We start from the raw sequence: 21,661 nt of genomic DNA, 5'->3' as shown, positions 1-21,661 counted from the left end.
GTGAAGGCTTAAAAACTTGAAGTTTGGGAGGGAGGGGGGAAGTAATATTGAAATATAGAGAAGAATTACCAGTTGGGGGAAAAATAGCATTTAAAATGAAAAGTTGTGTTTGGAAAACTGTATTGAGTATTTTTTTATTAAAAAACTTTAAAGGTCTTTTTCTCACACTTCTTTTATATGGGACTGTGTTTGACTCCTCCAGCTTCCTGGGTGCTATGAATTCAAGGCGGTAGGCTTAGGCCCATTTCCCAGTGCTGTGGCCTTGACTTTCCTGTTGCTGCCTTTGACTGTGGCCTCACTCTACCCCCAAGGCTGCCTTGCCCATTACCTACCTGATTTTGTTTTGTTTTGTTTCTCCAGATAGTCTTGTTATCTCCCAGCCCTGTTTCTTCTCCCCTGGGATTCTGACAGCTGTAAAGGAAGGGGTTTAGTCCCAGAGCAGGGAGTCAAGCTAGCTTGAAACATAGCTCTGTGGGCTTTCTTTAGAAAAACTAAACTTTAATACACATAACATTTTACAATGAAAATAGGTACCCAGAGACAGGTTTGAAATGTTTACAACTATACAAAATACATATACAAATCCCTGGCAGGCAGTGGCATCGAGGCTAGTTATAGCCCCCCTCACACCCTAGCCTGCCGGGTGTCACCTTTGGTCCCCTCAGCCTTGTGAGGGAAGGCATGCACAAGCAGAGGAAGTCCTCTCAGCCAGTGCAGTTTTTTAAAGAAAAAAATAAAAAAAGGTAAAAGTCTAGCAGGCACTAAAATGAAGTTGTAACTTTTTTGGTTTAGCATTTAAAGTGTAATATTGAATCCAAAAAAAAAAAAGTATCTTAATCACACAAAAAACTAACCCGTTATAATTTAAAAAAAAAAAAAAAGCCTAAACTTCCCAGAGAAATGACCTAAAACTTAAAACAGCCCGGGGCCCAGTAGACTGTGGATGGCAGGTATTGGGTGGAACACATCCTTCGGTATCTGCTCAGGTCACTTAGCATAGCCAGCAAAACTTGTCTTCTGGCTTGATGCAGATCAGCAGCAGAGATGGCACTTAGGACACATTGGTCATGGGCTTGTACTTCTTGAAGCGTGTCCACTGGCCTGTGGCGTAGTTCATCTCGAACACTGTGTCCACTAGCATGGTGGTACTGCCCTGGCCGTCTGCCTTGGGCAGATCCTCTGTGTGCTCGCTGAGCTTGATCTGGATCACATCACCCTGCTCCGGGCATGGGTTCTCTGTAAGGAGCAGGGGCTGCTGAACTGGTGCCTGGGGCCAAGGAACCCATCTCCCACCCCATGGGGGTACCTCCCCAGGCTAGTAACACAGACACACCTCGAGAGCCAGCCATGAAGCCCAGGATGAGGGCCTTCTCTGGCCGAGTGACCTTGTTTGCTGTCTTGAACATCTCCTGCGCAGCAAACATCTGTTCTCTCTGTAAAGAGAGGATGTGGGTATGGGGGCTGCTGGGCCCACCCATTGGCCCTGCCAGGCTCATCCCATAACAACAGCTCCCACCCCCTGCTGCAAACAGGCAGAGATATGCCATCCACCTAATGGCTATGAAACCTGACAGGGTACCTACCGTGAGAGACAGGTTCTTCTTAGGTTGCTGCTGAACAGGGGCAGGTGCCTGGGTCTGTGGGGCCACCATGGCCACTGGGGGTGTCTGAGCAGTGGGGGTGGCAGTTGGGGGAGTAGTAGGTGTGAGAGGCGAGGTAGGTGCTGCAGGTGTTGGCGTAGCTGGGCTCAGGCCACTGTTATACATAGGTGCTCTTTGTTTAAATTGAGCTGGCAGTGTAGGACTTGGAGCATTGGGCTCCTCAGGGGGTCGGCTGGCCTCCCGGGATGGAGGGGCTGCAGGCAGAGCAGGTTTACTAAGGAGAGTTATTCAGGAAAAGGAGTATACCCCAATTCTAGTCATCCCAGTCTTCAGGCGGCCTGCTCCAGACATCAGATTCTGGAGAGACAATAGGCTCAACTCAAATCTTCTAGGTTCTGACAGCAACTGTGTCCAATACCGGCCTGCTCTGTCTTGCTCCAATCACTGCTGACCAGAAACCCTTGCTGGCCTTCGCAGCTAGGGACACGTGCGTGCCTTGTGCACTACTATCCAGCAGGGCAGAACCTATGTCCTCAGGCATTTCTAGATCCAGAGATTAAGTTATCCAAGACTCTGGTTAGCCACTGACCTATGACGAGTTCCCCATAAACAAGGCACTGGAAAGCAATTCTCCCAGGCCTAGCACCCTTTTTGCTCAGCAGGGCTTCTTACATGACCCTCAACCCACTAACGAATAGACAAAGCTGAGCCCAATGGAACCAGCCTCCCTCTCCTGCGAACAGCTGACAAACCCAAACTTATGTCTGACCCTGAAGGAATTATCCCCTCTACAGTGTCCATCAGGGAAGAAACAATCCTCATGACCCCAGCCACCCAGAGATCAAGGTGCCAAAAGAGGCAGTCTTGGCAGCCACTCATGCACTCAAATCAGGACTTCGGGCACATTTCTTGGCCAGGAGGAGTTCCCTCCACGCTGCCTGAGATCAAGAGACAATGAGACAGGCGCCTTAATGCTGAGCAGCACCATGTGTGCAAGCTACTTCCTAGGTGTGCACACTAGGGCAAGTCCTTGTGTGGGCTTAGCATACTGCAGGCTACTCACCTGGGGGAGTTTCAGAGCTGGGGATGTAAGATGAGGCAGGTACCACACTGGGGGTAGAGGGCAGATAACTTGTGGAGGGAAGTGCTGGCTCACTATTCAAAGATCCAAGTTTCTGGAAGACAGAGGCCATGATCCCTTCAGGCAGATCTCAGGGTTTTAGTACACCCCTCAGACAGCCTGCATCAGCCCCTGCCCATCAATGGAGCAGGACGACTCATATCCCCGGGACAGGGACAGTGGCTTCTCCAGGCCTTTGGTTCCTGGTTTTAATGATGCCAGCCTCCAAACTTAAGTCAAGGCTACCACCCCATGATCCCAAACTGACACCTGGAGAAAGAACTTCAGCAACGCAGTGAGCTCAGAAACAGAGACCATACCACGCAACAGGGCCACACTGCCTCTACACATGCAACCTCTGCACCTATGGCTCTGAAAACCTATTTCTGTTTCCACAGACAGCCTCTGGGGAAGAGCTATGCTGGCTGACTCACCTACATGCAAGACCTGGTCTCCAGGGCACTGGGGACTATACCCACTGGACAGAGAGGAAAATGAGGCACAGAAGTATGAAGACAGCCCAGGCAGTAATTTCAGTATAAAGTAGGAATTCATTCCAAACACGTGGCTGATGCCCAAGTCAGGCTCTGGCTCCCTTTGCCACTCACATTTACACATATACACACCTGCATACATGTACACTTTTACAGAACACATCTTAGTGGCTAGCAATCAGGACAAGGTGGGGCATATTATTTTGACAGTTGAAAATGGTATGTAGCATGCATGCCCATGGCTGCACTGCATGGAAACCCTACCTGTGTGGACACCAGGCCAGCAGCATAGTCAGGGGTGGCATTTTCAACAACTGTCTCTTCCTTGGTGGGCTTTTCCACCACTTCTGTGTCTACCAATAAAGAGAGTTGGTTAGTGACTCTGACACAGCTCCAATTCATAGGTCACAAGTGTCCCCTGGTCTCTGCAGAGAATAAATGTAATCCTAACACTTGGAAAGTTACAAGCTTGAGGCCAGCCTGGACTATAGTGTAAGTCCTTGTCTCAAAAGTCATTCCTTCTCTCCACCACCACCCCCCTGCAAAGAAAAAGACTCCTGGGAAAAGTCCCATTACCACTGTGGTAAAATAAAGCACTCAGGCTTACTGGACCCAGAAGGAAACCCCAAAGCACCGAAATACTACTCAGGCAGAACTAACCATAGCACACTAGGCTACAGTGCCTCTAACCTCCCTCCAGACTTGAAATACCCCATACACACCTAAAGTCTTCCTTCTCCTCTTTGCCTCACGGCCAGCACCAACCGTATTCAGCTCAGAAATATCTAGTAGCTGCCAAAACAAGTACATTCCATACTTAATTATAGAGCGAAGAATCAAGACTTGGCCTTGCCAGAGATGAAAAGGGATGTCCCACCTTCACACCCCTTTCTTTCTGCAGTGGTGTCCTCGAAGGTGGTATTGGGGTCCGGTTCCCAGAGGGACTGAAGACGCTAGGTGTGGTGGGACTTCTGAAGGGGGCTTGCTTCGGGATGCCTTTGAGAGGGGCTACAGAAAAGACTGATGTTAGTGGAAACAGCAGCTTTTGAGCACAGGTGGGTTGAACAAGGCTGCTTTGTCTTGGGGAAGCCTCATACAAATTAGTCTCTCCTATCACATTTTGTGTTTTGTATATTTCATCCTGGGCTAAACAGAACTCGAGGCTGGGCCAAGGGTGGTAGCACATGCTTTTAATCCTAGCACTCAAAAGGCAGAGGCAGACATATTTCTGAGTTCAAGGCCAGCCTGGTCCACAGAGTGAGTTTCACAACAGCCAGGGCTACACAGAAAAACCCTGTCTCGAAAAAACAAAACAAACAAACCAAACTCAGGGCTGGAGCAGTGGCTCAGTGGTTAAGAGCATTCTTCTAGAGGTTCAACTCCCAGCCCCACTGCTAGCTCCAGTCCCAGGGGATCTGGTGCACCCTTCTGGTCTCCAATAGCACTGTATACAGGTGTAGACATATCCAGACAAAGCTCCCATACACATACAATAAAATAATTTTTAAAAAAACAATTAAACAACACACTCAGACTGTTTTTGCCAGGGTCACTATGGTGAAGGGACACTGGTTCAGACTCTACAAACCTAACAACATCTCTGAAGGTCTGCTGGGAAGACCCAGGCTTGATACTCTGGAAGTTCTTCACTCATATCCTTTCTGGGAAGGCTGGAGTAATGGAAGATAACAGCTGTCTATGACACCAGAGACCTCCAGACCTTATAGGACAAGAGCTATCCAGCTATCATCTCTACCCAGAAAAGTGACGACACCAATGTATACCTATATACATCTGTCATCACGTGGGAAGCCTTGTGCTACAAGCTGGTTGTCAAAAGTGGACATATAGTGATCGTCAGACTTCTCCCTTTAAAGAACACTTTCTGCAGTGCCTGCCCTCAGGGACAAGGAAAGCAAGGCGGAGTCTATGCTGTGGCAACAAACGGCAGCAAGGGAAGAGCCCTGTCCTGCAGTAATAATGGTAGAATGGTGACCCGTACTGCAGACTCCCCACTACTAGGTCTATGTCTGCTTTGGGGTTATGGGAACTTGGTATGCCAAGACACCAGATGACCCTCATTCTACAGCTATCCTGTCTGCTGGGCCCTGGACATGGTTCGAGGAGTCCTGTCTTCTTGTACTTTACAGAATACAAAGCAGACATTCATATAGACAGATGCATGAAGAGCCAAACTGCTGTGTGACAATCCATCTTGGAAACTTGCCCTGAGCTCTCAGCCTAGCCAGCCAGCTGTTACAACTGTTACACCCAGGAGGGTAGCTACAAGTGACAGAGAGCGACAGCAAATGTCTCCTCCAGCTGGTCTGCTGCTGGTTCAGCGTGACACATGGCCACCTCCCTCAGGACTCATGTCTGAGTGATTTTCCTGGTGAGGAAAAGCCATACCTTTCACATTAAGTCATCCTGCCTGGCAAGCAACCACAGCACTGGCCTGAACATACGAAGCCTTACTTGTCGTGTCCATCTTGCGGAGCAGCCCCCGGCCCTTGGCGTGGAATGGCACCCCGGCACTTCTCTTCAGCTGCTGGGCTGTCTCAGTGGCTGTGTAAAAAAAGCCACAGGGTCAAGGGTCTCTTAGATCATAGGGTCTCTCAGCCCATAAAGTAACCTCAACAAAAGTGATTCATAAAAATACCCAAGGTAACTTCTTTGTATAACCCAGCAGGAATGCAATCAGTAATGCCACTGACCTTACAGCGAATATTCCTTTTTTTAAAAAAAGGAAGGACTGTTTCCTGGTGATTTGTAAAACAAATCATTATATACCTACCCATATAATCTAACATTAAGTGAAGAATTAGTGGAAATTTTTTGCTACTCTGTCAGAGCTTCTAAGAAGTCTATTTCACTGGGTAGTGGTGGCGCACACCTTTAATCCTAGCACTCACGAGGCAGAGGCATGCAGATCTGAGTTGGAGATCAGTCTGGTCTACAGAACAAGTTCTGGGCAGTCAAGGCTACCTATTCAGAGAAACCCTGACTCAAAAATACAAAAAAGTTTATTTTTCTTTTATTTTCATCACCGTTCCCAGGATAGCAAGATGAAACAGAACGGTGATTGGTGACAGGAGACATGGGCTACAGCATGTGGCGGGAAAGAAGGAAGTGGCCAACTGCTCACCGCATGGCTTCTGGGGTGCCAAGTCTCATCCTGGGTGCATGTTTCTAGGTGTTTCTGAGGATACACTGATGGGGCAACAGTTAGTTAAGATCAACTTAATTTCCACTACATCTCCTCCAAAAGGGAGAGCACTGCACTCGTTTGTGGCCATAATTCAATCCACTGAGGCCTTCTCTTTGCTTTGGTAACCAAAGTTTGTTTTGGGACAGATCCTGGCAGTAACAGATGGACAGAAAACAGAAAAGTCTTTCCCCTGGGATGGCCCTGACTTGGCTGCCTGTCTTCATCTGTGGACTCTCAGACCCCTGCCCAGCTCTGCTCCATTCACCAGGGACTCTTGTGGCCATGGAAGGACTAACACCAGGGCTAGTATGGCAGGCGTGTTTTCTCTTCTTGTGTCCCTTAACAGAAAATAGTAAATTTCCCTCTTAACTGCACTGGCTTTCTAAAGGGATGACTTAAGCCAAGAAAATACCACTGACGGGGTACTCAAGATTGCAGCAAGATAGATTCTTCCATTAGCACAGAGTGAATGCCAACTGTGAAAGAGCTGAATGTTAAAGAAAAGGAGATGATTAAAGCCGTAATAAAACAACATCAAACAATAAATCCGTCAGTTGTAAGTGTAAGATTTTAGACAATTCTGAAGCCATTTCTGACAATTCCAAACCCTCTCAGCCTCCGTGCCTTAGTGCTTCCCCTCCTCCCCTGGGAACCAAGGACCTAACAGGTACACATGCACGTACTCAGTTCCTGAACAATTACCCATACACGTATGTTTTGACTCAGTCCCTGGGAAACGGGGTCAAAATGACCTCTTACCTCATCTGATCTGACAATAGTTCTCCAGTCAATTATTGGTATTAGCCCTTCTCGAATAAGCCAATCATAATGGTCAAGGAACAACCCTCTTGTTTCTATGGGGCCTTCTCCTTTAAAAGCAGACTGTACTAGCTAGTCGGGGTCTCTCAGCTTCCCGAACGCTGGGGGACCCTGTCATGACAGAATTAATAAAATCCTCATGCTTTTGCATCGGCTGTGGTGTATGAGGTGGTCTCTGGGGGCGACTCCTTCTCGGTCCAACATAAGCATATGTGTCTAAACCTCCCCAGTTCACTGAGTAGCTTAACACAGCTTAAATGCAGCCGAGACTGTGTTCAGAAATTTGCATGTAAGTGGCCCCAGAAACATCACAGCCACCTGCTGTACCCCAAGGAACCTGGAGCCTGAGAGGGGCTGGTACCTCACAGGTCCCTCCAGCCGTCTTTACAGCAGGCCCAGGCCTCACAGGGTTCTACATAAGTCTGAAAAACAAACGGATTATCCTGAAGTGGCTTGGGAAAGCTGCAGGGTTGGACCGAAGGCAGTGGCCGTGCTGCTGACTGTCGTCAGCAGAGACCTTTCAGAGCAGCTCAGTCGACCTGCACCACAGACCGCAGCCCTCTGATACAGCTGGCTCCAGGCTCTTCTCAGATTTCTCCAAACCATATTTGCTGGGCTTGGTGCAGGTCTGTGATCCCAACACTCAGGAGGCTGAGGCAGGAGAAGGCAGAACTCAAGCCAGCTTAGGCTACCCAGTGAGACTGTATTCCAAAAACAGAACAAAAAACCAAAGCTATTTACAAACCTTAGTAAATGTTAACTGCACAGCTAAAAGAACAGTTAATGACCCGGGCAGTGGTGTGCACACCTTTAATCCCAGCACTCAGGACACAGAGGCAGGTAGATATCAGTGAATCTGAGTGAGGCCAGCCTGGCCTACAAAGCAAGTTTCAGGACAGCCAAAGCTATATGGAAATTTATGTTTTCTATTTTTAGTCCTTTTCATTTTTTGGGCTTTTGTTTGTATTGTTTTGCTAAAATGAGGTATTGAGCTGGGTGTGGTGGCCCACACCTTTAATTCCAGCACTCAGGAGGCAAAAGCAGGTGGGTCTCTGAGTTCAAGGCCAGGCTGGTCGGTAGAGCTTGTTCCAGGACAGCCAGAGCTGTAACAGAGAAATCCTGTCACAGTCTGAGCTCAAGTGATCTTTCTGCCTCAGTATCTCAAGAAGCTGTGACCCAGGTACACAATACACCCGACTTAAAACCCATACTTCAATGTTATTTAGCTAAAGGACACTTTCTCCAGCAAGTAAGTGCCTTCTACACAAACTGTTGTAAGACATGATTTAGGAAAGCACTTAATGAAATCCTTCAACCTCTTCTATAATAGAGGCCAGGTCAGGACACAAGCAGCAGTCTCGCATCCCGTCTTGGCCGGCAGATTCTACTTTGTGAGATTACAGACACCACACTGAAAACCCTGAGGTCTTGCATGCATGTTTCTAAACAGCAGTGACCCGATACAGAAAAGACAAGCTACGCTCTTTCAAGACAGCACAGAGGAAGAGCAGGATTGTAACCCAGGTACTCACACTTCTGTAGTAGCTCTGCCCGCAGAGTGGCACTCTTGGGCTTCCGCTTCAACTGAAAATGCTTCACTGGTGGGGTGAGGGGCCCGGCAAGGGTGGTCAGGGCATTCTTGTTCAGGTACTGGCACTCCAGTGGTAGCATGGCAGACGCCTCACACTCACCCACTGTGGAAAGCCAGAGGGTCACAGGAAGTCAGAGAGAGCCCTTGCACCAGGGAGCTCAGGCTGTTTGTGACCCTCACAGCTCACATGCCAACAGCTCCACGTAGGCTTTCATTTTACAGGCATGGCAGCTTTCTGCTTTGGTTTCAACCCCCAGTGGTTCCCATCATTTCTAGAACCCAAGATCATCCAAGTGGGTCAGGAACAAATGATAGGCCTGCTAGAGGAAGGCTCATCAGACTCTCCAGGGGTGTTTTAAAAACAAGAAATGCTAGAAGACAAGGATTCCTCAGTTATGTCAACTACAAGCCATGAGACTGCAGTGGTGCAAGAACCACAGCATACTATGGAGAGCAGTATCCTGTGTCCTAACGACAAGGCAGCCTCAACACCAGGAAAGCCCTCCCCCTTTACCTCTAGGGTGACTACAGAGCACCAGTGGTCGGTCACCCTAGACACTGCTCAACTGTGGTCTTAAAACACTACCCATGTGTGCCCCTGATTCAGTGTGCTCACCAAGAGGTCAGAGCCTGAAAAACTCCAAAGAGTTGCCCCAGTTACATAACAAGAGAAGTAGATTCATGAGAAGTTGCTTCATCCTTCTGCTCCCAGGAGAATCAGCTACCACAGCAATGGGGATGTGTGACCTGTGTAGGCCAGTGTTCCTAGACTGCAAATAAAAATCAAAACCCCAAAACGTACTAGAGCCTCACAAGCAGCCACGAAGGGTGTGTAGCCTCAAGCCTTTATTCTCCAAGGGAGAGTGCACTGAGGCGTGGAGACTCCCACTGTCGCTTCTCTAGAACCATCTCAGGCTCTAGCAAGTTACGTGTTATTATGTAGGACAGAGAATGTTTTAGATTCTGAAGACATAACTTGCAGTGTTCACCCTCATGGAGCTTACGGAGAGACAGCAAGTACACCATGGATGAGTCATCTGATTGCAGACGTAGCATGCAGTGGAGACAGGGCTGTAGTAAGTCAGACTGCAGCCATGAGGAAGGAGAGCCACTGTCTGAGGAGCCACAGCATGCCACACCTACAGTGTGATATGGACAACCCAATTTCTAAAGTGAGACCCACTTCTTCTCACTATAAAATAAAGCCAGACTACTTACCTTTTTCTCTAAGTTCTCCTAGGATATCTTGAACATTGGGGTTCTGCTCCTCAAGGTCTAGATTCAGTGAGCCCGTGTCAGGAAAGGATTTCAGAATGTCAGCAACCATAAGGACCCAGGGGTCTGAGTCCAGGGTGGCCAGTTGGATAATATCCATCAGAGCACCCTTCATCTGCCAAGACAGAAGATGCCAATTACATAAAAGTTACCAGTCCCGCTTCCCTTCCTGGAACAGTGACAGCTTCAAATGCCTCCTGCCGCCAATCTACCCATTTTCACACTGTGGCCTCTGGGTGGCCTGTGACAGTAATCACTGTGACAACCTGTTCTGAAATATTACTTTAACTATGTAAAGGTGTGTTACTTTTGTATATGCTGCATTTGTTTAATTATGTAAAGATGTGTTGCTATTTCACTTCGGCTAAGGCACCTGACTGATGTGAAAGGCTGAGCAGCCAATAGCTAGGCAGAAGAGGGATAGGTGGGACTGGCAAGCGGAGAGAGTAAGTAGGAGGAATCTAGGCTCAGGATTAGAGAAGAAAAGAGAAGAGAACAAGGAGAAAGAGAAGGATGCGTCAGCTAGCCAGACATGGAGTAACTAGGGAAGTAGGACATACAGAAGAAAGGTAAAAAAACCCCAAGGCAAGACGTAGATGAAGAGAAACAGGTTAATTGAAGTTGTAAGAGCCAATGGGACAAGCATAAGATAAGGCCGAGCATTCATAATAATCAGTCTCTGGGTCATGATTTAGGAGCTGGCTGGTGGCCCCAAAGCCTGTTACATTTAGTATTCCAACATGTGGCCCAAATTTCCACATAGGGCCTGAGAAGAGAAAAGAGAAGAGAAGAGAAGAGAAGAGAGGAGAAGAGAGGAGAAGAGGAAAAAGAGGATACGGTTCCTTTAAGAGGCTCTGCAGAACCAACAAGCTAAGTAAAATCACCTGCCACAGTCCCAGGCACCAACACCCCAGAGTTGGGGCAGCTGAATACAACTCCTGTTTGACACGGACGCCGTAGTCTTAAGGTTGGCTGTAATGGACCTGAGAAAGGAGCAAAGGCAGTCACCAGAGCAACACAGCAGTAGCTTAAGGTTTGGTTCACACGGTCAGATGGAAGAAAAAACTCTAAATAGGTTAGTGTGCTTAAAAGTATGCAAAATGGCTCAGAAGTTAAGAGCACTGACTGCTCTACTAGAGGTCCCGAGTTCAATTCCCAACACCTATATGGTGGCTCACAACCATCTGTAATGAGATTTGGTGCTCTCTTCTGACATGCAGCCAGGACACTGTATACATAATAACTAGCTAAATCTTTAAAATAATAATAAAGTCTTTAAACAGAGAGTAAAGTAACTAAAAGGCACATAACGGTGGGAAATAGAGTCTGGATCCTATGATGCTGACTTTGAATTTTTTGAATGCTGATGAGTGAACCACAGATGCTGAGACATGGAATTGTAAAAGGGACTGCTGAATTAAACCAGCCTAGAATGCTGTGGGATTCCCCTCTCTATGCTGTGACTACATTGAATATCATTGGTTAACAAAGAAGATCCTTTGGCCTATAGCAAGGCAGGATAGAGCCAGGTGGGAAATCCAAGCAGAGATACTGGGAGAAGAAGAGTGGAGTCAGGGGCAGATGGTAGCAAGCCACCTGACCAACAAGATGTACTAGAGAACAGGTAATGATGAAGCCACATGACAAAATACAGAATAGAAATGGGTTAACAATGTGCGAGAGTTAGTAAGCAGTAAGTCTGAGAATATGCAAAAAGGCTTGTAATTAATATTATACCTCTGAGTGATTCTTTTAAAAGTAGCTGCAGGACCAGGCAGGACAGAAAAGCATGTTTACAAGATACTTTACAGATACCTTCACTTTAATATGGAATTCAGAGAATGTATTGTGTTGGGGAAGACATTATGCTTTTGTTTCCATAAGAAACAAAAGGCTGTGGATTCATTCCTTCAAAGTTAATAGAGATCAGGTTTGGTCTGAGTAGACCTCCTGAAAATTTTGGCTACAGACATAAAGAAATAAACAAAGAAAAAGTACATCACAGGTGGCATATATGCTGAACAGTTCTAAGACTGGACAACAAAAATTACAGCTACTTTTCCCAGGAGTTGACCTTTACCTCAATTTCCTCAGGGTCCCCTGAAGATGTCATCATCCTCGGGCAACAGGAAGCAATCAAGAGAACACAACATCCACATTCCCAAGAGGTGGGGTGGGTAATCTTTGGTCATTTAGTGGGTTATAGATGTTTGTCATTGTGTAGGGGGGGGTTAGAGGAATATAGGGTAAAAAGACAACTATTAACCTCAAATATTTTACATTGGTATGAATTTTGGTATAGTAATACAAATTTTAAAATATTTTGTTATACTGTATACATGTTACTACTTTTGTTTAGGGTAGTAAACAAAACTACCACTCCTGTAAAAATGTGATGTATAATTAAAAAATGCAGGTTAGCAGTTAGTCAATCTATAATAATCAAACTTGTAGTCATGTTAGGCATGTTTCAAGGTCAAACACATATTTTTAGATAGGTGATGTTCAAACATTTCAGAGACTTATGGAATATGGCATCTAAGACGTTTAATAACCTAAGGCTTTTCATGACAGCAAGACACATCTGTTCTGGCAGCACCACTTTACTTCAGAAAAGGATGATGGGCATCAAAGAACCTCCATATGGAGTTTGCTTTCATTGTGGCAAAGCTAGCCTCTAGGCAAGAAACTGCCTTGCCTCAACTGCTGAAAAACTGGACAAGTAGGACACACAGGAAAATGACTGCTAAACTTTGCCAAGACAAGGTAGGTCAGTCCTTCAAATTTCTTGTTTCACAGAAAAGTCTGCCAGATATTCTAAGCCTATAGACTGAGAATGGACTCTCCAACACTGCAGAGGAATCCTCAGTGGCTGTCCAGGCAGCCAGATGTTTCTGTCATTTCTATAGTCTTAGAAGTAAGTGACTTGCTGTTGTGGATTATTTTAACTATATAAAGATGTGTTACATTTGTTTATGCTGAGGAATATTATTTTAAGTGTGAAAAGATGTGTTACACTTGTTTATGCTGCCTTTGTTAACAATGAAAAGATGTGTTACATTCATTTATGCTGTATTTGTTTAATTATGTAAAGATGTGTTGCACTTTTTTCACCTTGCCTGCCTAAGCCACCTGATTGGTCTAATAAAAACCTAAATGACCAACAGCTAAGCAGGAGAAGGATAAGAAGGGCTGGAAAGCAGAGAGAAAAATAGGAAAAATCTAGGCTTGCAGAGAATGGAGAGAATGAGGGAGAAAGAGAGAGACATGGGTCAGTCAACTAGCCAGGCAGCCGCAGACAAGAAGGAAGCAAGAAAAGTAGAACAGATAGACAGACAAGAGAGAGAGTGGAAGAGAAGAGAAGCAAGGTAAAAAGCCCCAAGGCAAAATGTAGATGAAGAGAAATGCTAAGTTATAAGAGCTAGAGGGACAAGCATAAGAAAGGCTGAGCATTCATAACTGATGAGAAGTCTCTGATTTGGGAGCTGGTTGGCAATCCAAGAAAGTCTGCTATAGAGTACCATCCTATCCAGGAGCAGCACTTCCCATTTCCTCAAGCCCTTTAAATTCACTTTAAAAGCACCATCAAGTCAGTTTCTGTTGTCTCTGCAATCATCAGCATGCTTACACAAGGTATCCTTACTTCCCAGCCACACATTAAGGTGTTAGTAACGCCAACTAATTCTGCATCCCTCACTGATTCACCGAAACACCTTTCTCTTTGATGAAACTGGTTGAAAACCCTGGACCCTGAATTTCTTGTAAACAACTTGTTATGCTTGCAGCTGCTCTGAGCAAAATACCTTGTTTTCCTGTGTTTGCATCTGCTCTGAACACAAGACCCTCAAGAGTTACTGAAGAGTTCCCTCCATGACAGACTTTATAAACTCATGCTGAAATAAGTGACTCCCTAAGTAGTTTTTAGTTAAAGTATCTTTTTAAAGAATCATTCATCCATTCGTTTATTATTGTAGAGTGTTCTGCCTGCAGCCAGAAAAAGACTCCAGATCTCATTACAGACGGTTGTGAACCACCATGTCGTTGCTGGGAATTGAACTCAGGACAACTGGAAGAGCATCCAGCACCCTTACCAGTGAGCCAACTCTCCAGCCTTTGTTATGGTATCTTATCACAGCGATAGAAACCAAACTAAGGCAACAATATATTAATTACTTTTCTATTGTTGTGATGAACATCAAGACCAAGGTAATTTACAGAAGAAAGAATTACTTGGGTTTAGGGTTCCAGTATTAAAGTACACCATGGCAGGGAGGAGTGGCAGCAAGCAAAAAACATATGGCTGGAACAGAGCTAAGTGTTCACATCCTCAACCACAACGATGAAGCAAAGAACGAACTTGAAATGGTCAGAGTCTTTAAAATCTTAAAGCTCACCCCACCCTCAGTGGCATGCTTCCTCTAGGAAGGCCACACCTCCTAAGCCTCCCAAAACTGTGCTACTAACTGGGAGCCAAGTATTCAAACCCCAACACTCACACCAAGAAAAAAGATAACTAAGCTAGTATTAATGTCAGATAAAAACTGTGACAAAGGCCAGACATGGTGGTTCATTTCTTTAATTCCAGCATACAGGAGGCAGAGACAGATGGAGCTTTGTGAGTTCCAGGCCAGTAGGGGCTGCACAGTGAGTGAGACTCTGACCTAAGGGTCAGCAAGACAGCAAGACAGCACAGCAGTAAGTAAAGACACTTCCAACTAAGCCTGAGAAGCAGAGTTCAATCTTTGGAAAGAGCCTGCTCCCACAAGGAGTGTGTGACCTCCACATATAAAGTGTGCAACATAATAAGGAAATGTAATAAAAATTAAAAATAAGGGGAGATAATCTTTATGAACTCTTATTTTTAAAAGACCTAAGGAAAAGCACTGGCAAATACTCAGATCTCCACCTGCTCCTCAGCTCACAAGGTAACAGCAACAACTACCACGTTATACATATCTATTAACATGAACCTAAAATATACAAAGCAACAGCTGCTATGGAGGAACAGGCAAATTCAGGATGCTACAATGGGGAGGATCAACAGTACAGTAGATGAGTACAGTAGGATAAGAAAAAGAAACCAATAAATCCCAGTTACACAAAGAGAACAATCTTTAAATAAGATCTCCACCCAGAGCCAGGTGTGTGCCTTTAATTCCAGGACTCAGGAGGCAGAGACAAGTGAATCTCTGCGAGTTCCAGGCTGGCCTGGTCTACATAGTGAGTTCCAGGACAGTCAGGACTATCTAGAGAGATCCTGTCTCAAAAGACAAAACCATCATCAACAAAAAAAGACAATCTCAGCATAGGTGCTATTCAGACTTCTTACCTAATGTATTTCTATATATCATTAGCACATAAAATATGAAATATATGAATACAGGTGAATCATAGAACTTAATGATGGTTCTAAATAACTGCCCAAACCTATATGTGATATATATGATATATATATATATACATACATATATATATATCATATATATATATATTGAGTGTGTGTGTGTTTGTTTTTCAAGACTGTTTCTCTTTGTAGTCCTGGCTTTCCTGAATCTTGTTCTATAGACCAGGCTGGTCTCAAACTCAGAGCTCTGCCTGCCTCTGCCTTCCAAGTGCTGGGATTAAAGACTTGTGCCACCACCTCCCAGCAAAGTTCTATGCTATTAAGACTATTTACCCTGTGAGCTGAAAGTCTGGCTCAGCTGGTAGAGTACTTGCCAAGTGTAACATGAGGGCCTGCTAGTTGGGGTTTCTGTCCTGCCCAGTTTCCACAGCCGGCAAATCCCAAAGAAAATCACACAGAGGTCTACATTAGGTTATAAACTGATTGGCCCATTAGCTCAGGCTTTGTATTAGCTCTTATAACGTCTATTAACCCATTAGTCTTATCTATGTTAGCCACATGGCTCAGTACCTTTTTCAGCAGGGCAGGTCACATTCTGCTTCTTCAGTGATCTGGGCGGACTGGGCTTCCTCCTTCCTAGAATTCTCCTGTTCTCATCACCCTGCCTCTACTTCCTGTCTGGTTGACCCACCTATACTTCCTGCCTGGCCAATCAGTGTTTATTTAAAACATGATTGACAATTCTCCTGCACCAGCCCCACACAGGAGCCTTGCTCAGTGGGTACCCGGCTATAATCCAGCACTATATAGGTGGAGATTGGAAGAGTCCAGGAGTATGCTGTGGAGCAACTGAGACTGACACCTAATCTGGACTCTGGCCTCAAATGCATGTATGCACATATATTTTCACAGATGTACACATATGAATGAACATGTAAACACAAAGAGACAGACTGATACAAGTGCTAGGGATTAAGAAAAGCTGAAGCCACTCCTGAAGGTGAGGTGGAGGCTTTACCCTGTATGTCAGTGTTGCAGGATATCTGATCACACTGTGAGTCCTGAGTTTGCGTTATTTACTGGAAAAACCTGTTTCTAGTTGTGGTGTGACTCAGCCCTAGCACACACCTTTAATTCAAGAGCTTTCTGCTTGAATATTGTAAACAGGATTAAATAAAGTCAACCACAGGTTAAGAGGTAGAACAAGCAACCAGCTGACAGGAAGTCAACATAGGATTATTAAAAAACCATAGAGAGTCTTCACAGACCTCAAAAGAAGGGTACTCAACTTACCCTTCAAAATACCAGGATAGCCAAAACAATCCTGTACAATAAAAGAACTTGTGGAGGCACCACAATCCCTGACTTCAAACTCTACTACTGAGCTACAGTACTGAAAACAGCCTGGTATTGGCATAAGAACAGACAGGAGGACCAAATAGAAGACCTGGATACCAATCCACACATCTTCAAACACCTGATCTTTGATAAAGAAACAAAAAATATCAAATGGAAAAAAGAAAGCATATTTAACAAGTGGTGCTGGCATAACTGGATATCAACATGTAGAAAAATGAAAACTGACCCATATCTGTCATCATGCACAAAACTCAAGTCCAAATGGATCAAAGACCTGAACATATAAAGCTGGTGCCAATCACAACAGGACAAGTTAACATGAAACAAAAACACGAATGAAAACACTAGACACAACCTAATCCATGTGCAGTGTGCTCGGAGAACGGAAGACCATGATGCACGAAAATCAAACTGCAGCAACTTGGAGGAATCTGTTCAGGTGTTTCCCGACAGAAGACACACCCACACCACACCGAAAATTTGTATGTAACATGGCAACAAGTATGTTGCCATACTAAGTTCAAATGAGGCAAAAGTAAATATTCGTGCTAGGAATGTACACACAATCGACAACCCTGCATAGATGATGGACAGACAGACAGATGTTTGCTCTCGTGGGGAAGAGAGAGGGAAACATGGACGGGCTATAGAGAAACCACCCTTGTTCTCTTGTATGGAGGAGATAACGAGTGGGTCGTTTAGCGATTAGTATTTGATAAACTGAAAAAAAACATGTAGCTTTGTTTTTTTTTATGGCGCAACAAAGACCAAAACCAACCTTAATGATATAACAGTAACCAGAAATGCTAAAAAAAAAACAAAAAAACAAAAAAACTAGGGTGCTTCGATGTAGTGGCCCAGCTCTGCAATCCCAGCCCTCTAGACAGTGGATGCAGGAGGATACCAAGTACGAGGCCACCCTGGGCTACACAGTGAGAGACCCTGGACACATATCGTTTGTGTACATGTTGCAAGGCATCGTATATTTTGCACAGAGTTGCAACGTGGAGTAAGAATGCACTGAAAGAGACGACAAAATAGAGGAAGCTAAGCAGACTGACACCCCGTGAGACAAAAGCAACAAAATTAAGGTCAGCAGTCCCCTGAAAAGTTACACTAAGAGCCCCAAACCAAGGGGTAGCTTCGGAACTGCGGCGTCCAGTGCTCCGCTCCGGGCCAGCCTCGCTGAGGGCGGTTCGGGCCTTGGACCCACGAACCCGGCCCGCAGACAGCGTCCAGCAGTGGAAGGCACTACGGCGTCAGGCCGGGTGGGGAGGCCCGGCGGCGCCCACCCGGAGATGCGCGCGGCCAGCGGGGAACAAGGAAAGGCACGGCGCCGGTGCCGGCTGGAAGCGAGAGCTGCGCTCCGGCCCGCGCCCTCACCTCGTCCACCGTGCGGCGCGGAAGATGCAGCGTCCCGAGGAGCAGCTTGAGTTTCACAGCCGAGGAGAGGCGGTGGAAGCAGAGGCGGATGTTATCGATGACCGCGGCGGTGAGCAGGGACGCGATGCTGGGAGGCGCCCACAGCTCGTCCGTGGCGCCCAGCTTGTTGTGCAGCCACAGGCCCGTGTCGCTCTCCCGCATGGACGCCATCTTGGCGGCAGCGACGCGCGCGAGCCGGCATCTTACGCAGACGCCTACGTGTCCCCAGCGAGGACCCCCAACATGGCGGCGCCCGTGGGAGCGGGGCGGGGCCTGGAGCGCCGGACAAGCGCAGTGGCGGACGGCCGCACCCTCCCGAGGCTTCTAGCGGAGGCGCGAGAGGGTGAACGATAAGGCGCGGGGGAGGAGGCCTGTGGTTTTCCGTACCGCATCATGGAGGCGCCCAGGCGGGAGCTGGGCAATGACGTAGTCGGTCGCATCCGTGCGTGGTCGAGGTGCTCCGTAGACGAGGGTTATCGCTCTGTTTCGCGTCCGGTGCTCAGTGGGCGCAGGTCTACAGAGGCTTTTGGCCTCGATTCTCACAGCCTCGCTTCGCAGCCTCTTCCCCTTGCCCATCCTGCAGGCAGTGCTGCGATGGGACCTTTAAAGTTATTTATATTTTTACATAAAAGTAGGTCTTGGGGATGAATGAGAAAGGAAGGACTGTGGCTTAAGAGTAACGTGTTTGTGTGTCAAGTTGACAAGAGGTTGGGGACTGCTGGTGTTGTGTGTCCACTTGACATAAACTAGACTTAACAGAAGAAGGAGCCTCCGTTGAGGAAATGTCTCCTTGCGATTCAACTTTGTAAGGCATTTTCTCAATTAATGATCAATGGGGGAGGACCCAGCCCATTGTGGGTGGGGCAATCCCTGGGTTCTATAGGAAAGCTGGTTGAGAAAGCCACGGGGAGCAAGCCAGTAAGCAGCACCCTGCCATAGCCTTAACATCAGCTCCTGCCTCCAGGATCCTGCCCTGTTTGAGTTCCTATCCTGACTCCCTTCAATAATAAACAGCAAATAATCTCTTCCCTCCCCAACTTGTTTTTTGTCATGATATTTCATTACAACAATAGAAACCCTCAGACAGGTTGGTACCAGGAAGGTGGGTCCGAGTACAAGACCGTTCTGTGTATGAGACAGAGATGCCCAGGTCGAGATGCCTGTTGTTAATCAGGAGAGTTACAGACCATTGCTTCTACCCCAGAGTGGAGTAGATGTGCCCGGAAGCCCCCACCTCCCTGATGCTGAGGTTACCAACAGGTGCCACAGCCTGGCCTGTTGCTTTTTTTGGGGGGGCGGGGGGTGATTTTTCAAGACAAGTTCTTACTATGTTTATAGCTCTGGCTCTCTTGGCACAGAGATCCGCATGCCTCTGCTTCCCAAACGCTGGGATTAAAAGTGTGCGCCACCATGCACTTCCACACTTCCTCTCTTTCCTTTTTAAAGGAAGTGCAGCGGAAGTGGCAATAGCACGTCGCTCTGCTCACAGCTACCCATGAGATTGAGAAGAACAGGTTGAGCCCAGGAGATAGAAGCCATCCCGGGCAAAGTAGTGAAACCCTATCTCTTAAAAAATTAGGTATTGGTGCTGGAGAGATGACTCAGTGGTTAAGAGCAGTGGCTGCTCTTCCAGAGGTCCTGAGTTCAATTCCCAGCAACCACATGGTGGCTCATAATCATAATAAGAGGTGTATCATAATGAGATATGGTGCCCTCTTCTGGCCTGCATGGACAAATGCAGGCAGCACAATGTATACATAATAAATAAATCTTAAAGAAATAGATATTATGGGGGTGGTGGTCTGTTATTTTACTCTTTGCTTCTTTTGGGGGATCCACATCCCAGCTCCTAAAGGGTCCAGGAATAGAAATAAAAACTATAAATTTGTAAGCCTAAAAGAAATGGGAGCTGAGAGTCATCAGCACTGTCAGTAGCAAGGGATTAACTTTTAACAATGGCTTTTTGCCTTACAGTTTACCTCTGTCAATAGCCAGGGGATAACCCCTTGCCTCTTACAACCGACAACTGCCTGGACTGAGGTTAACTTTTAACAAGTTGTTCCTCTGTGACTTTTGGCTTTACATTGTTTCGTGTCCGTCCCTGCTATGGAGAACCGGTTGTGCCAGGAAAGTTGTAAAGTTCATTACAGACACTATCAGCTGGGAAGGAGGTCTGCAGGCCTCTGCAGACATCATCTTAGCTGAAACCTTATTATCGAAAACTGTAAATCTTAAAATGCAAATGTCTGGAAGTTTTATCTTGAAATTGTAAAAATTCCTTTGTCCATGTTTAATGTTTACTTATTACTATAAAAAAAGAGGTCAGTGTCCCATTGCTACAGTTTTAGAAGCCTGAACTCTGGCTGTGGTCTCAGCTAGCTGATAAACTTTTTGTCCTCCATGGTGTTTTTTTTTTCTAGAATTAAGTTTGCTTCTGATTTTATAGACTTTGATGATCTGTCTCCATCATTGCATAACCCCAGGCCCAACACTCCCAAATAATCACACACAAACACCCTCTTATAAATGCCCGGCCTTAACTTGGCTTCTTTCTTTCTTTCTTTCTTTCTTTCTTTCTTGCTTGCTTGCTTGCTTGCTTGCTTGCTTTTCTTTTCTTTCCTGGATTTGTTTAGTTTTAATTGTTCATTTTTAAATAGATTTTTATTGAGCTCTACATTTTTCTCTGCTCCCGTCCCTGCCTCTTCCTCCACTTCAACCCTCTCCCAAGGTCCCCATGCTCTCAATTTACTCAGGACATCTTGTCTTTTTCTACTTCCCATGTAGATTAGATCCATGCATGTCTCTCTTAGGGTCCTCATTGTCTAGGTTCTCTGGGATTGTGATTTGTGGGCTGGTTTTCTTTGCTTTATGTTTAAAAATCACTTATGATGAGTACATGTGAAAATTATCTTTCTGGGTCTGGTTTACCTCACTCAAAATGATGTTTTCTAGCTCCATCCACTTGCCTGCAAAATTCAAGATGTCATTATTTTTTCTGCTGTGTAGTACTCCATTGTGTAAATGTACCATATTTTCCTTATCCATTCTTCGGTCGAGGGGCATTTAGGTTGTTTCCAGATTCTGTTATGACAAACAATGCTGTTATGAACATAATTGAGCACATGTCCTTGTGGCACAATTAAGCATCCTTTGGATATATATCCAAAAGTGGTATTACTGGGTATTACAGCCGGGTGGTGGTGGTGCGCACCTTTAATCCCAGCACTCGGGAGGCAGAGGCAGGCGGATCACTGTGAGTTCAAGGCCAGCCTGATCTACAAGAGCTAGTTCCAGGACAGGCACCAAAGCTACAGAGAAACCCGGTGTGTGTGTGGTGGGGATTGAACTTGACTTCTTTCTAGCCACCTCTTCTTAACTTAAATTGTTCCATCTACCTTTTGCCTCTGGGCTTTTCCTTTTCTTCCTTC

At 46.0% G+C, this 21,661-nt stretch overlaps 1 protein-coding gene across 3 annotated transcripts; it reads right to left on the bottom strand.

Moving 5' to 3' along the window:
• Nucleotides 1-477: 477 nt before the first annotated feature.
• Nucleotides 478-18,450, bottom strand: Nelfa (negative elongation factor complex member A). Of its 3 annotated transcripts, XM_048415339.3 has the most exons (12): nucleotides 18,195-18,333; nucleotides 10,993-11,091; nucleotides 10,052-10,223; nucleotides 8,775-8,936; nucleotides 5,691-5,780; nucleotides 4,093-4,223; nucleotides 3,938-4,007; nucleotides 3,480-3,568; nucleotides 2,665-2,776; nucleotides 1,584-1,855; nucleotides 1,334-1,433; nucleotides 478-1,236 (listed from the first exon to the last, which is right to left on the bottom strand). In XM_048415339.3, the coding sequence occupies exons 3-12, from the start codon at nucleotides 10,221-10,223 to the stop codon at nucleotides 1,052-1,054; spliced, it is 1,383 nt and encodes a 460-aa protein (XP_048271296.3). In that variant the 5' UTR covers nucleotides 10,993-11,091; nucleotides 18,195-18,333; the 3' UTR covers nucleotides 478-1,051. The 3 variants fall into 3 exon arrangements, with proteins under 3 accessions (XP_048271296.3, XP_048271295.3, XP_085548165.1); XM_048415338.3 differs by lacking the exon at nucleotides 10,993-11,091 and having other exon boundaries at nucleotides 18,195-18,450; XM_085692039.2 differs by lacking the exons at nucleotides 8,775-8,936; nucleotides 10,052-10,223; nucleotides 10,993-11,091; nucleotides 18,195-18,333 and adding an exon at nucleotides 6,361-8,693.
• Nucleotides 18,451-21,661: the final 3,211 nt, after the last annotated feature.

This window comes from Myodes glareolus, chromosome 8 (assembly GCF_982192425.1).
Source record: "Myodes glareolus chromosome 8, mMyoGla1.1, whole genome shotgun sequence".
NCBI lineage: Eukaryota > Metazoa > Chordata > Mammalia > Rodentia > Cricetidae > Myodes > Myodes glareolus.
This window is presented reverse-complemented; position numbering and strand designations above follow the sequence as displayed.

What these genes read in the sequence shown, in the direction of transcription:
- Nelfa (XM_048415338.3), bottom strand. Translation starts at nt 18,404, where the DNA reads ATGGCGTCCATGCGGGAGAGCGACACGGGCCTGTGGCTGCACAACAAG. An exon ending in GGCAGAGCTACTACAGAAGT is followed by an intron (nt 5,781 to 8,774) that starts GTGAGTACCTGG and finishes TTTTTTACACAG; the next exon opens with CCACTGAGACAGCCCAGCAG. An exon ending in GAGGAGAAGGAAGACTTTAG is followed by an intron (nt 3,569 to 3,937) that starts GTGTGTATGGGG and finishes CTTTATTGGTAG; the next exon opens with ACACAGAAGTGGTGGAAAAG.